At 46.9% G+C, this 15,487-nt stretch overlaps 1 protein-coding gene across 2 annotated transcripts in view; it reads left to right on the top strand.

Annotated features, from left to right (window-relative positions):
* The window catches only part of ABCC1 (ATP binding cassette subfamily C member 1 (ABCC1 blood group)), a 136,256-nt gene that overhangs the window by 25,352 nt on the left and 95,417 nt on the right, over nucleotides 1–15,487 (top strand). For both annotated transcript variants that reach the window (XR_014296030.1, XM_082644056.1), the window contains exon 2: nucleotides 13,828–14,004. Coding sequence is in view for 1 of the 2 variants with exons in the window: in XM_082644056.1 (XP_082500182.1) it covers nucleotides 13,828–14,004 (177 nt within the window). In the remaining variant the exon portion in view is untranslated. The remainder of the gene's footprint in view (nucleotides 1–13,827; nucleotides 14,005–15,487) is intronic.

The raw sequence follows: 15,487 nt of genomic DNA, 5'->3' as shown, positions 1-15,487 counted from the left end.
ATGGGGTTTCTCAGCCTCAGCATTATTGACATTTGGGGCCGAGTCATCCTCCGATGGGCAGCTGTCCTGTGCATTGCAGACGTTTAGCCTTGGCCCCTAGCTGCAAAATGCTCATAGCATACCCCGCAGCCCCACTCCAGGAGTGACACCAAAAATGTCTCCAGAGCTTGTCAGATGTCCCCTGGGGGAAAACTTGCCTCTGGTTGAGAACCACTATCTGAAAACATAAAGCAGATGATGACACATCAGATCCACAGTCTCCATGCCATTCAGAGTGAGAGTCAGAATCCCGACAATGGCCTGTGAGTCCTGCACAGTCTGTCCTTCCCCAGCTCCCACCTTCCTCCCTGACTGCATCTCCCAGTTTTCTTGAATCATATTGGCCTCTCTATTATTGCTCCCAAATGCCAGACGTGTTCCTATGTCAGCGCCTTTGCACTGGCTGTTTACTCTGCTTGGAGCGCTCTTCTCCCAGATTCTTTTCCCAAATGGCCAGTCGGCTTACTTACTTGTTTCTTTCAAGCCTTTACACACATATGCCTTCTCAGCAAGGTCTTCCCCCTTCTCTGAGTCCTTTTGTTGTTGTTTTTTTGTTTTTTTGTTATGTTTTTTTTGGCTGCACTACTCGCTCAACTTGCAGGATCTTAGTTCTCAGACCAGTGATCGAACCTGCGCCCTCTGCAGCGGGAGCGCAGAGTCCTAACCACCGGACCGCCAGGGAATTCCCTCTCTGAGTCTTTTTATTGTTTTTTAAAATAAATTCTGTTTAATTTTATTATCTCATCCTTTTATTTTTTTAAAAAATATTTATTTATTTATTTGGTTGTGCCAGGTCGTAGTTGCAGCATGTGGGCTCCTTAGTTGTGGCATGCCAACTCTTAGTTGCGACATGCATGTGGGATCTAGTTCCCTGACCAGGGATCGAACCCGGGACCCCTGCATTGGGAGCGTGGAGTCTTAACCACTGGATCGCCAGGGAAGTCCCCCCCCCTCTGAGTCCTTTTAATCATCACTCACACACACTATATTTTATATCATGCATAGTTTGCGTGTATATATATTTCCTCTAGTTGACTCTCTGTCTCCTCTCATCAGACTAGACTGTCAGATCCAGGAGGGCAGCCCTTTGTCCTACTGTTCACTGCTGGGTCCTCAGCACCTACAAGGGTACTCAGTGGATGGATAGATGCTATCCCTCCTTTTTACTGCTGTGTCCCCAGGCATGTTCCTGTGCCTGGCACATGCCTGACCCCTGACAGGTCCCTGGAACATGACCAAATGGAGGATTTGGTGAAGCTCCAGAGTCTGATAAGAGGAGAGGAGTCGGTAAAGGGGTCAGGGCTGGATGGAGAGTGCAAGGACAAGTGTGTAATTTGCCCATGTGCTCACTGGGCAGGCTGGGGTCAAGGCAGGTCAGAGCACACTGCCTGCTGCTGACATTCAAAACACCTATGATGGGCAGCCGTGGCTGTTTCCCTCTTGGCACTCGAAGTCCTGTTCAGGCAGAGTCTTACTTTTGCATGTCACTCCTGTCCCTGTCTCGCCAAAGTATCCAAGTCTACAACTTGGGCAGGGGGGCTCGGTGAGGATTTGGGGCTCTTGCCTGGGCATGGCCAGGGCCCTCCCGGGCGCTGGGGGTAAGACCTGGATGCTGCCCCGCCCCTCCCCCCAGGTTTCTGGGCTTTATTCTTAGCTCTGGTGAGTCAGAGGGGGAAGGAGGGCCGCGGCTCTGCCCCCAGCGTGATGCTGGCACCACTGCCTTCTCCACCGCTGTGTGGGGGCTGTGGCCTCAGGCCTCTCCCAGATCTCTTCCAGGACTGTGTGGGGCAGTGGAGGCCCCCTGCCACCTCTGTAAACAGGATTAATGTCCAGAAGCCCAGCAGGTCCCCTGACCTAACTTGGGCCTCCCAGCATTCTTTTTCTCGGCTTCCCTTTGCTCCAGAGCTGCCCCTTTGCCGGGGATCTCGCACCCGGGATGGTTCTGCATATGGACTTTATCGATGGCCTGTTGCCTCCACGTCCGCCCCTGCCCCTCCACGGTGGGCCCAGTCGTTGGCTGTGTCCTGCAGATCTCCTTCTTTCCTTTGCTGGGGGTGTTGGCCCCGGCTCTGGAACCACCCTCTCTTGGTTTGAATCCAGGCTCTGCCAGGTGCTGCCCGGGTACCTTACGACAAGTCTTCTCACCTCCAGTTGCCTCTGTGTCCCTCCCTGCAAAGTGGGAATAAGACAGAACCTACCTCATAGGGTGGTGATGATGATGAGATGGAACGATGCACACTGAACCCAGAACACGGAGCCTGTCGTTACAGTCAGGGCTCGGTAAGAGCTGCCTTCTTACTGCTGTCATTGCTGTCGTTAGTCTGAGTCTCAGCCCCCTGGGTTTGCACCTTCTACCCTCCCACTCCCAGCCCCTGCCTCCGATGAGGCCGCCCCAGGCAAGCTGAGCACTCACCCCCGCAGTCCGAGTATTGGTGCCGTTATTAATCCTATTTTGCAGATGAGCGGTCAGGGTGGAAGAGAGGAGCTAATTTTCTGAAGGTCAAGAGCCAAGTGAGCAGCAGCGACTAGATTCAAACCCAGGCCCACCGGTTCCAGGGGCCCCACTCTTTTGTGGCTATTGCTGTTGTTTGTATTCCTTTTATTCCCTTTCTCCTTTCTCTCCCTCCCTCCCTTACTTCTCCGTTTCTGAAAAGGTGGACGGGTGCCTGGGTCCCTTCCGCCTGCCTTGGACATGTTTCCTCCGACCTCTGGCTGCTCCTCAGCCTCTCAGATCCTCACCCTGATACTCTCTGTCCCGTCGCTCTTCCCCTTCATAGCAAGTGTTGTCCTTTGTAATTATGTTTTGATTTGTGACCTTATGTCTTTAATGGACTGTGAGTCTTAAGAGGGCAGGGTCTGCGCCTGCTTTGTTCCCATATCCCCATGATTAGCCCAGAGCTTGGCATGCAGTAGGCACTCAATTCATATTCATTGATGATGGAATGGATGAATGAATGAATGAAAGCTTGCACTTGTGTTTGTTGATTAGTCTCTTGGCCAGGAACTGAAACTGGAGCCTTTTGGGTCATCTCATTTAACCCTCCCGATCACTCTACAATAGGTGGGTCCTGGAATTAGTCCCATTTCACAGATGAAGAAACAAGGGCCTGGCAAGGCCACTGCATTAGGGTAGTGGGGGCAGTTTTGCCTCCCAGGGGCACATTTAGCAGTCTCTGGAGACATTTTAACTGTCACAGCTGGCTGTGTATGTCACTTGCAGGTTATGTGACCTCAGTTTCTTACTCTGTAAGAAAACTGTAAAATGGGTTTAAGTATAGTACCTGCCTCCTAAGGTGGTTTGTGAGGATTAAACCTGATGTGTGCTATTGGCATCTATTGGGTGGAGGTCAGGGATGCTGTTCAACGTCCTACAGTGCACAGGCCAGCTCCTCAAAGAATGTTCTGGCCCCAAATGTAAGTAGTGCTGAGCTTGAGAATCCTTGTTTTGGGGCACGTATCTGTGACCCGGAGGAGATTAGAACCCAGACCTTGAACTATCGTTCTTAATCATCACCCTGCATTGCTCACATTGAGTGGATGGGTAGGGGGAGTTGTAGAAGAGTCTGTGTCTGAGTCAGCACATTGCTTCTCCATTCTGTGCCCATGAGCTTGGAATCCCCAAGGCCTGAGGACAGCGTTGCCTTGCAAGCTGCCTCTGGTGGGACGGTGGGGCCACTGGCCTCGCAAAACGCTTAGCGCTCCAAGCACCTGGCTGACGGGTGGTGGAGCCCGGGAATTAAGACCTCAAGTGTCAGACAGACTCTCTGTGGGTTCAAATCCCCGTGTTGCCTGACTCTTCCTGGCTCTGTGAGCCTGAACCAGTTCTGTAAACTCCCTGGGCCTCAGAGTCCTCACCTGAAAAGGGGGAGTTTTCACATTCCCGACTTTGTAGGGCTGTTGTGAGGTTTAAATGGACTCACGCTTGGAAAACACTTAGCACGGGGCCTGGTGTGGTCACTGTGCTTTTATGATAGGCACCCAATAAATATGTGCCCTCTCTTTATTCCCAGCCCAGCATTTAGAAATTTCTACTCTTAAACTCCTGCTGCTGCTATTTATTTATTTAAAGTGTGAACTAGTTTTGTTTTTGTTATTTTTTAGAGGTAATACATGTGGAGTAAAAAAATTCAAACAGTACAAAAGATAATAAAACAAAAACTAGTAGTCGCCTTCCTCTCACCAGCTTCAGCCCTACCCCCTGGAGATCATCACTCTTCATGTTAACAAAAATGTTAGCTTTTGTTGTTCTTGTCCCCTGCTAAGAAAATTTCCCTGCCTAGGCAAACGTCTATATACTCTTTTATACTAATTTTAAGTGGGAGAACAGTAGTACATGCATATGATAAAAAATTGCAGACAATACATTTGCTACGTATATAGAGGCATCTGCACTGGGATTCAAATTCTTGGCTGTCCATACTGCTTGCAGGCTGTGTGACTCGGCCTCAGTTTCTGTATCTGTAAAATGGGTTTAGTTATAGCCCTGCCTCCTGGAGTTGTTTGTGATGTAAAGCCCTTAGATCAGTCCTGGCACATGATACTAAGAACCTTACTGACTCTTTCGCTTTCCATAGATAGTAGAAGGTAGCACACGTTTCTTCATTTGTTTCACGTCTTCGCTCAGAGGACATCTTGGCTCAGAGGCCTTTCCTGTCCACCTGATATAAAAGTAGCACCCAGTGCCCACCATGATCCTCTGTTCCCTTGATTCTTCATCAGGTCATTTGTTGCCTAGACATACATAAAGTTGTTTGTTTATTTGTTTAGTATCTACCTCTTGTGATAGAATGAAACTGAGAATGGAAACCTTACTTACCTCCGAATGGTATTGGCACATAGGAATCTCATGACTAATAGTTGTCCACTGAACTTCCCTCGTGATGCAGTGGTTAAGAATCCGCCTGCCAATGCAGGGGACATGGTTTGAGCCCTGGTCCAGGAAAATCCCACATGCCACGGAGCAACTAAGCACGTGCGCCACAACTACTGAGCCTGAGTTCTAGAGCCCGTGAGCCACAACTACTGAGCCCGTGTGCCACAGCTACTGAAGCCCGTGCACCTAGAGCCCGTGCTCCGCAACAAGAGACGCCACCGCAGTGAGAAGCCCGTGCACCGCAACGAAGAGTGGCCCCCGCTCGCTGCAACTAGAGAAAGCCCGTGTGCAGCAATGAAGACCCAATGCAGCCAAAAATAAACAAACAAATAAATAAATTGATTTAAAAAATTGTCCAGTGAGCCTTAGAAACCTGATGGTTGTACGTTATGGAGATAATTGAATGGGAAAAGGGATGTTCAGGCCCCAGGGGAACAGCCGGTACTAGTAGGGTCCTCATTACTCAATGGTGTCAGAGCAGCTCTGCTTACGGAGGCTGGTGATGCTGAGCGGCAGTTCAAGTTCATAATCGCATCCCCCGCCCATCCTCCTCTCTGCAGCTTCCCTCCTGTCCCAAGGTCGGCCAGCTGGGTCCAGGCAAGACCGTTTCCGTTGTCTCCACAGGCCCCAGCCAAGTGAAGCTGTGTCGGCAGGCCGGGGCTGTAGGGGCAGCCCTGCAGAGACCTTAGGCTCTGGCCTAGGGCACACCTGGTACCTGGGCGCTCCTCTCCAGAAGGACTGCAGCCCTGCAAGCACCTTGATTTTAGCCCAGTCAGACCCATTTCAGATTTTTGACCTCTGAAACTATATGATAAGAAAAAGTCTGTGTCATTTTAAACCACGAAATTTATGGTAATTTGTAACAGCAGCTGTAGGAAACTAATATAGGTAATTGGTAATATAGGTAATTGGTTCTGAATTTGGTGGTGTTTTGGGGATTCACATCTTCCTCTTGGCCCAGATTCCCTGTGGGTGAAGGCATGTGCTCCAGAAAGCTCTGTTAGAATTCTTATATTACCCATCACTAGGAGTTGGCATCAGGGGTGGGGTGGCTCAGTAGTCAGTCTTCCTAGGTTTGAGCCCTAGCCTCATCCCTTACAGGCTGTGTGATCTTAGGCAAATTATTTGACTTCTCTGTGTCTCAGTTTCCTCATCTACAAAGTGGGGATCAAAACAGAACCTCCTTTCTGGGTGATCATGAAGATTGAGTTAATTCACATAAAGTGCATGGAAGCAATACCTGGCATACAGTTAGTGCTCAGTTAAAGCTAGGTGGTGTTATTATCGATAACAATATAAGATTGTCGTATTAAGAGTATAATGCTATAAACTTCATTTATTTTTATTACTGATGTAAGAATTAAGATTAGTGACAATAGTCCTTTATTGAGTGTTAAGATATGACACTGAGCTGTATGTATGTAATTTTATTTAAACTGCAGAATAGCTTTAGGAGATGGGTATTCTTAGCTGTGAGTCATAGGTAAAGCTCAAAGAGGTTAAATAACTTGTCTAAGGTCACACAGTGAACAGAGAAGGAAATTGGACCTGTAAGAAAAGGGACAAGGGGACAGATAGTCTTTTGGGGAGGGGAGGAGGGGTGATGGGGAAAGAGAATAGGAAGAGAAGTGGGTTCCAAAAAGTCAACTGAGGCGGTTATAAATAATAGTCATAATCAACGCTTATTAGGGCTTTTAGGATCTCCTGTGGAGGAGAAGGTAGTAGCTCCATTTTGCCGGTGGGCTTTTTGAGCCTCAGAGAAGAACAGTGACCTATCCAGCAGTATGCTGCTGGTAATGTTGTATCCCTAAATTCACTCGTGTCAAGTTCTGAATTTGTATAAAAGTTGACGTAGTGGATCAGAACTTGTATTACTAGGGTGCTTTGTATTGTAAGTGAGAGCAAATTTATTTCAAACTTGTGTAAAAGTGAATTTATTGGAAAAGTCCAGTGGGAGGGTGGGCTGCAGGTGAAGCTTGATCCAGCAGCCCACAAAACACCAAGCATCAGTTTCTTTCATCTCTGCCTTTCCGATGTCAGCTTCATTCTCACACTTGCCCTGGTGGTGCCACCCCTTCCTCCCCACTCCTAACTCTTGGTGCTTTCCTTATAAATGGCTGAGACACCTGTCAACCCCACATCCTCACTCCGTGTCACTGGGGACAAGAGAGTTTGTGTCCTTGTAGTGATTGGATTGACTGGGATCAAGTGCCCATTCTGGAGCTAATCACTAGCACGTGGGTAAAGGACTCTGCTGACTGGCTGATACTAAAGAGGACCTACCCCTGGAGCTTTGCCCCAAGCATGTGGCTGACAAGAGGATTTGCTTATGAACAAGAGACAGCGGCTGTTACCAGAGAAGGGAAAATGTGTGTGGGCCTTGGACAACATAAACCGACTGCAGCATGGCCTTTGGGAAAATGCCTTATCTCCTGGTGCTTCGATTTCCTCATCCGTGAAATGGGGATAACAGCAGTGCCTCTTCTGAGGGCTGAGTCATGTGCCTGGCCGATCCGTGCTCAGAATGTGCTGGTTGTCATTATTCATCTGAGAGAGAAGGGTGCGACCTGACACCACACAGTAGAAATTGTATGAACTTCCAAAGCTTGTGGGCCAAGCAGACTTGGACTTGTTCCCCAGATCCTCGAATGTCAGCACTGGAGGGAGGGGGACATAAATGGATGACGAAGGTGTCCTGAGAAGAAAAGCCTCAACTGGGGGGATCAGGGGTTGCCCTTTCTCTCAGATTTCCATGGGCCAGGTTCCCGGAAGTGCAGAGCCTGGGCCAGCGCTGGTGACTGTTTTCCAGACTCCTGGAGCTGAATTTTGTTTCCCAGTAGTTGGGCTGATGGACGCTCCATTAGCAGAAGCAGGGAACGGTGGTCCGACCAGCTTGATTTCTGAAGCTCCCTGCGTTTGGAGGTAGAGCCCCTGAGGAGGAAGACTGTGGTTAGCTGTCGTCTCTGGGGTCAGGGCAGTCTCAGTGAGTCGTTCTTCCTTAAGAGCAGCTTTCGGCATTCCCTGTTTCCCCCAGAAACCCCAAATAGAGGGGGCCCCACTGCCTGTCTTCAGGGGTTCTCAAGGGGATTGCACAGAGGATTCATCAAATTCCTGGCAAGTGAGGGACATGCAGGAGGCCTTTGACCCTTTTACGTCACTGCTGTGACAGTGTTGTGGTCAGGGCCACTATTGGCGGGCGGTAGTAGCAGCGGGGATGGTGCAAGTTCACAGTCACAATCGGATTTCCTCTTTTCATGCCCCCCCGTCCTTCCGCCTCCCTCCCATCTCTGCCCTCTCTGTCAGGGCTGGCCACCTGGCTTTAGCAGGAAGCCACTGTCTGAAGAATAAACCCCTTCCTTTGCTAAGCATTTCTCTGACCTCTCCTTCCCCGGAGTTCTGTGTCCTTAGATGCTCCCCAGCCTCCTCTTGCTCACTTCCTAACTTGAACTTTTCTTTGTCCCTTAAGGTTCCTGACTCTAGGCAGTGCTGGGGTTAGTGGTGGAGATTATTATTAATTATTGGTGTCTGCAACTAATAGCCATCACTTACCAACTCTAGACCATGCCAACTGGTGCAGAGGATGGGCCCATTTGATACTTTTTCGAGGCCTGTGTGTTTTCCTGACCACAACTGGTAAGGAGATTGAGGCTTGGAGAAGTTAAGTGACCTGCCCAGGTTCACATGAGGTCAGAGCCTGAATTTTAATCCACATCCATCAGACCAGAAAGCCAGGGTCATAGCCAGGTTCTACCTTGATGGATTGTTTGTTTTTGTTTTTTTTGAATTTTATTTTATTTTTTTATACAGTAGGTTCTTATTAGTTATCTATTTTACATGTATTAGTGTATATATGTCAATCCCAATCTCCCAATTGGGTTGTTTTTTAAATAACAAAGTAGGGGGACTTCCTGGTGACGCAGTGGTTAAGAATCTGCCTGCCAATGCAGGGGACACGAGTTCGAGCCCTGGCCTGGGAAGATGCCACATGTCGCAGAGCAACTAAGCCCATGTGCCACAACTACTGAGCCTGCACTCTAGAGCCCACGAGCCACAACTGCTGAGCCCGTGTGCCACAACTACTGAGCCCATGTGCCTAGAGCCTGTGCTCCGCAACAAGAGAAGCCACTGCAATGAGAAGCCTGTGCACCGCAACAAAGAGTAGCCCCCGCTCACCGCAACTAGAGAAAGTCTGCACGCAGCAATGAAGACCCAATGCAGCCAAAAATAAATAATAAAAAATAAATTAATTTCAAAAATTATTTTTAAAAAAGGAAATAATGCTGGGGAGGGGAGACATGGTTTGGGCCATTTGTTTACTCAGTAACCTTTGGGTACCTGCTGGGTGAGGAGGAGACGAGTCAAAAGTAAATATGACACAGTCCTGGCACTGAGGTCCTTGCGTGGTCCTTGCAGGACAGAGGTATTGACAGACACGTGAGAAAATCATTGCAATGTACAGGGGGTGTCCTGATGGTTTGGGGAGTGAGGAAGAAGGCTTCTTAAAGGAGGTATCTGAGTTGGGTTTTGAAGGGTGAATAGGAGTTTGTTACTGAGGAAAGACTGTGCAAGAAGAGCTTCTAGCAAGACATATCCCAAAGAACCATTCATTTGACTAGCAATTGGGGAATGACTTAAAGGCAGGGACCATGGCCTTCCTGAATCTCCAGTGCCTTGAGCAGTGCCTGACACAGGCTTGATAAATCCTCCTTTGAGTGAATAGTGGAGTTGACACGTTGGGAAACAGGGCAGGAGAAATTGTAGAAGAAACAGATGGGGCTTGAATGTGGAAGGCCTCATGAACCACAGCAAGGATCGGCTCTGAAAGGTGATCCGGAGCTATTGGAGGTTGTTACCCAATAGCAACAGTTGTGGTCAGGGCCACTATTGGCAGGCGGGGGTGATCAGATCTGTCCCACTTAATATCACAAGTATTTAAGCCTATAACTTTTCCCCTAAGGAGGAGAACCGGACTGCTTTTAAATGCAAAAAATGGCAGGATTTTCAGTTTCACTCATCGTAAAGAGAAAAGAAAGTTAAGCTACAGGGAGATATGTTCCACTATCAGGTTGGCAGAGATCAAAAGCTTATAATATATTGTGGTATGGGAAGTAGTTACCCTTGTACCTTGTTAGGTGCAGTATGAACTGATGGTACCCGTTGGAGGCAGTGTCTGTTTAAATTTTATTTTATTTTATTTTATTTTATTTTTATTTTTTTTGCGGGGGGGTATGCGGGCCTCTCACTGTTGTGGCCTCTCCCGTTGCGGAGCACAGGCTCTGGACGGACAGGCTCAGCGGCCATGGCTCACAGGCCCAGCCGCTCCGTGGCATGTGGGATCCTCCCGGACTGGGGCACGAACCCGTGTCCCCTGCATCGGCAGGCAGACTCTCAACCACTGCGCCACCAGGGAAGCCCTCTGTTTAAATTTTAAATGCATACACCTTTTGATCCAGCAGGTCTACTTCTAGAAAGTTATCTTACAAATATGCTTGCTTTGTGTGCAACGAAGCACTTATTAGGTTATTTATTCATGGCTTCATTGTTTGTAAGAGCAGCCCAGTGCCCAGTCAGCAGGAGGCTGATGATATAAGGTCAAGTCCATCCATACAATGGAATACAAAGCAGCTGGAACAAAGAATGAGGAAGTGTGCAGAGCAGGATGATCTTTCAGATCTGTTATTAAGAGATGAAAGGAAGGTACAGAGCAGGATGTGTGGAGTATGTTTCTCTCCATTTGATAACAGAAAATACGTATTTATTTTTGTTATAGATGCATAAAATATTTTCTGGAAGGATTCACAAGAAACCGATACTGTCACCTCTAGAGAGAGGAACTGGGAGGTTAAGGACCAGGAATGGAAGGTGGCTTGTCACTTCTACTCTTTTTTCAAAAGAAATAAAATTAAGCTATCAAGAATAAAGTAAATGTGTGGCACTGATAGAGATCAGTTTCTAATGTTAAGTAAAAAAAGCAAGGTGTGGAACCGGTACGTATTATGGTACCTTTTGGGGAAGCAAAGTAGGTATGCTATATTTGGAAGAATATGCAAGGTGTTAGCCATGGTAGTTTTGCCTGTGGGTTAGGAGGCGAGTGCTGTGAGTTCAGGAAGGAGGATTTATTTTTCACAGTGTACCATTTTGTGTAGTTTGGGAAAATTTTAGCACGTAAAGTAAATGTATTACCCATTAAAAGTAAATTAATACAAAGAGAGACATGGATGAATGTCTCGGTGGATGGGTGGGTGGATGGATGGATGGATGAGTCAGTGGGTGGGTAGTTGGGTGGATGGATGGATGAGTCAGTGGGTGGGTAGGTGGGTGGATGGATGGATGGATGAGTCGGTGGGTAGGTGGGTGGATGGATGGATGGGTGCATGGGTAGTGGGGGTGGGTGTATGGATAGATGGTAGATGGATGGATGAGTTGGTGCATGGATGGATGGATGGGTTCATGGCTGAGTGGATAATTATATCTGATGCACGTACGGATACATAGATAAATAAGATAAATTTGGCTGTAGTGGGGAGGACTAAGTGGGGCCCGGAGGGGCTGGAAGCAGGGAATGGCTAGAAAGCTACTGCAGGAGTCCAGGCAAGGAATAATTGGGGTAAGGATCGGGTTATTGAATTGATTCACATAGGAGCCGAGCTTCTTGTATACCTAACTGTGTATATTAAGTCCCAGCGTTCTTTTCTTACTAGAAAGGCAGAGGAATGAGCTTTTTCTGGCAACTGCCCAGAAACTGCTTTGTATATAATAACCACCAACAGTTTAATCCCCATTTTCACCATCACCTTAAGAATTATAAGTGGTGTGAAACCAATTAAAATAGTCTTTGATATAAACTACTCCTCTCCATGCTCATTCTTATTTCCAAGGCTGTCTTCCAGTGCCCAAGTCCAGAGCCATGACCTTTGTCCTTTTAAGGGTTTCTTTGTGTCTACTAGTTTCCTGGCTAAATCCCTTGGTGTATGTTGACCTTTTAAAGTTTACTTTTCAATGATTCCTTGTTCTTTGTTCTGGAAAAATGACCATTTATATCATAGAATAATTAAACCTCTGAAGAACCAGTTTGGGTACTTAATACCTAGGTCTCTCTCTCTCCCTCTTTTTCAAGTCAAATCCTTTTTTTTTTTTTTTTGCGGTATGCAGGCCTCTTACTGTTGTGGCCTCTCCCGCTGCAGAGCGCAGGTTCCGGACGCGCAGGCCCAGCGGCTATGGCTCACGGGCCCAGCCGCTCCATGGCATGTGGGATCCTCCCGGACTGGGGCACGAACCCGTGTCCCCCGCATCGGCAGGCGGACTCTCAACCAATGCGCCACCAGGGAAGCCCCCCAAATCCTTTTTTTTAACCATGTTAACCATTTCTAAGTGTACAGTTCAGTAGCGTTAAGTATACTCAGTGTTGTGCACAACTCTTTTGAAAAACTCGGAACATATTTTGATTGATCATCAAATGTATCTTTAAGTGAAATGGTCTGCTTGTTCCCATCATTTTCTCTTCTGTAACGTTCTTTGATGTGTCTTTAAAACTTGCATGGAGTTGTAAGAATCCAGGTTCCTTGGAGTTCCTTGGTGGTCTCACTTATCTGATTGTGGGAAGGCTGTTGGAACCGGAACTGTCTGGAGAGCACATCATCCAGTGGTGGGGAGAGAGTGCTGGGGGGAAGGGGCTGCATGGGGACTGGCCAGCTGGGCCGCATGGACCTTATCCAAAGACTGGCTACTTCTAGCTCCTCCCAGTGGTTGTAAGGTGGGAATATGGGCCCAGTGCTGCCAGATTTTCTGATTTTTTAAAAGAGACACTGGAAATCCAAGTTTTACATGAAATTTCCTGATTTTGAAATGTTGGCAGCTAACATAAGATTTTTTTTTTAAAAAAGCATGCTTAAAACACCAACAACAGTAACAAGAAACAATCTGGGAGCCTTATCAGCCTGGGAGCCGCCTGTTTCAGACCTCTGATTTCATCCCACCTAATTATGGTAGAGATAGGAAATTGAGGCCCCAAGAGAGGGTAATAACTTTTCCCCAAGTTGTATAATGGTTCAGTGGTCAGATCAGGACTTGAATTAAATTTTCCATTACGGAAGTCTGAAGTTTATTCTTGGGCAGATACAGATATACCTGGTCTATTTATGTATGTATCTATCTACTGATCTGTTTGGCGTGTCTCTAATGAAATACAGGTGGCTTGTTAAAAATTAAAAGTAATTAAAACAAATTTGTTTCTGAGGCCGGATAGCTTAGTGGTTAAATGCAGGAACTCCAGAGCTGAATTCCCTGAGTCTGAGTTTGGCTCCACATCTTACCAACTGTGAGATACCGGGCAAATCACTGAACCTCTCTGTGCCTTAGTTTTCCCTCCTGAAAAAGGAATGATAAAGTAATTATAGACTTAACGGAGATGATACATATAAAGGGCTTAGAATAGGGCCTAGAACATAGAACTGCAATTCGGATGTTATCCACGTGCTACTGCTGCTGCTGAAGGTGGTGATGATGATGGTGGTGATGGCAGTGATACAGGGATCACGGTGCTGATAATGAAGAAGAACAATAGAAAGCTCTTAATTCACGAGACTGTAAAGTAGGAATGATTTCTATGACTAAACGACGTGTCAGTTTACAGAATACCCTTTAGGATTCCTTTAAATGGCAGTCTGCACCTTTTGTACAATAATGGAACTTACCACAGGTCCCAGAACTTGTCCGTTAGGTGAGATGAGATATACCTTTGTTCGTCGTTCCTTGTCTGTAGTCTTTCTGGCTACGGATCTTTCCAGTTTGCCTGTTCTGCCTGGTAGGGCCTCGTTGTTCTCAAACCCCATGACAGCTAGTTTTGAACTCTTCACGGGCCCCTTGTCCAAGCTCTTGGGGACGTCCTGTTGACCTGTGCCTGTTTGTGTCCTCAGGAGTGGAACGTCACATGGAACACCAGCAGCCCCGACTTCACCAAGTGCTTTCAGAACACCGTCCTCGTGTGGGTGCCTTGCTCTTACCTTTGGGCCTGCTTCCCCTTCTACTTCCTCTATCTCTCCCGCCATGACCGGGGCTACATTCAGATGACACATCTCAACAAAGCCAAAACTGTAAGTCACGTGAGAGTTTATCATGATGTGTGTGTTGTGGGTGTGTGTGTGCTGGGGTGGGGAATGGTGGTTGTGAAAACTGACATGTTCCTTCTGCTTAATTGGCCCTGAGTTCCTTTTACTGGGAGACAGAATAATAATGTGGTGGGTAAAGGCTGGGGCTCTGAGTTCAGACGTGGGTTCAGATATCGGCTCTGCCACTTACTAGCTGTGTGGCTTTGAGCAAATTTCTTTTTTCCTTCCAGTTCTATTGAGATACAGTAGACATGCAGCACTGTGTACGTTTAAGTGTACAGCATAATGATTTGACTTACATCATGAAATGATTATCACAGTAAGTTTTGTGAACATCCACCATCTCGTATAGGAACAAAATCAAAGAAATGGAAAGAAAGTTTTTTCTCTGAGCAAATTTCTTAACTTCCCTGAGCCTCAGTTCCCCCATGTTTATAGTGGGGGTGATAGGATCTATCTCACGAGATTATCCGGAGGTCTTCCTCCCTGACCAAGGATGTTTTTTAATTTTTTTAAAAAAGATGTATTATTTATTTATTTATTTTATTTATTTATTTTTGGCTGTGTCAGGTCTTAGTTGCAACACGCAGGATCTTCGTTGAGGCATGCGGGCTCTTTGTTGTGGTGCGCAGGCTCCAGGGTGCATGGGCTCTGTAGTTGTGGCGTGCGGGTTCCAGGGTGCGTGGGCTCTGTAGTTTGCGGCACATGGGCTCTAGTTGTGGCGCATGGGCTTAATTGCCCCGTGGCATGTGGGATCTTAGTTTCCTGACCAGGGATCGAACCCGCATCCTCTGCATTGTAAGGTGGATTCTTTATCACTGGACCACCAGGGAAGTCCCAAGGATGTCTTTTTAATTTAAAAAAAGTTTTTATCTTGAAAGAGTTTCAAACTATAGAAAAGTTGCAAGGATGATACTAAGCACTCCCCCAGCCCTGTATACCCATTACTCATAGTCCCCGATTTTTAACATTTTGCCACATTTAACATTTTAACCTCATCCTTCTCTTTTGCTCTCTCCATATACACGTATTATTTATTTTTTTCTGAATCATTTGGGAGAAGCTAGCATCCACCACGCCCCTTTACCTGTGATTCTTCAGTGTATCTTTTCTCAAAACAGGGATATTCTCTTATATAACAACAGTACAGTAAATTCAGGAAATTTAACATGGACACGATACTTTAAAAAAAAGCCTACTGTGTATATTCCAGTTTTGTCACTTGTCCCAATACTGTCCTTTCTAGCACCCCCTCCCCCTCCCCCAGTTCAAGGTCATGCGTTGCATCTAGTCACACTCTTTATTTTTCTGTAATTTTGGAAGAACTTTTCACCTTTCTTTGTATTTTATGACATTGGCATATTTGGAGCGCATGGGCCAGTTAGTTTAGAGTCAGTTCCTCAACTTGGGCATTGGGACAATGTTCCCTCATGATTAGATTCAGGTAATGCCTGTCTGGCTGGAAAAC

The sequence above is a fragment of the Mesoplodon mirus genome, assembly GCF_964341445.2.
Source record: "Mesoplodon mirus genome assembly, chromosome: 15".
In the NCBI taxonomy this organism is placed as follows: Eukaryota; Metazoa; Chordata; class Mammalia; order Artiodactyla; family Ziphiidae; genus Mesoplodon; species Mesoplodon mirus.
The sequence above is the reverse complement of the archived record's forward strand: the minus strand, read 5'-3'. Positions and strand labels throughout refer to the sequence as shown.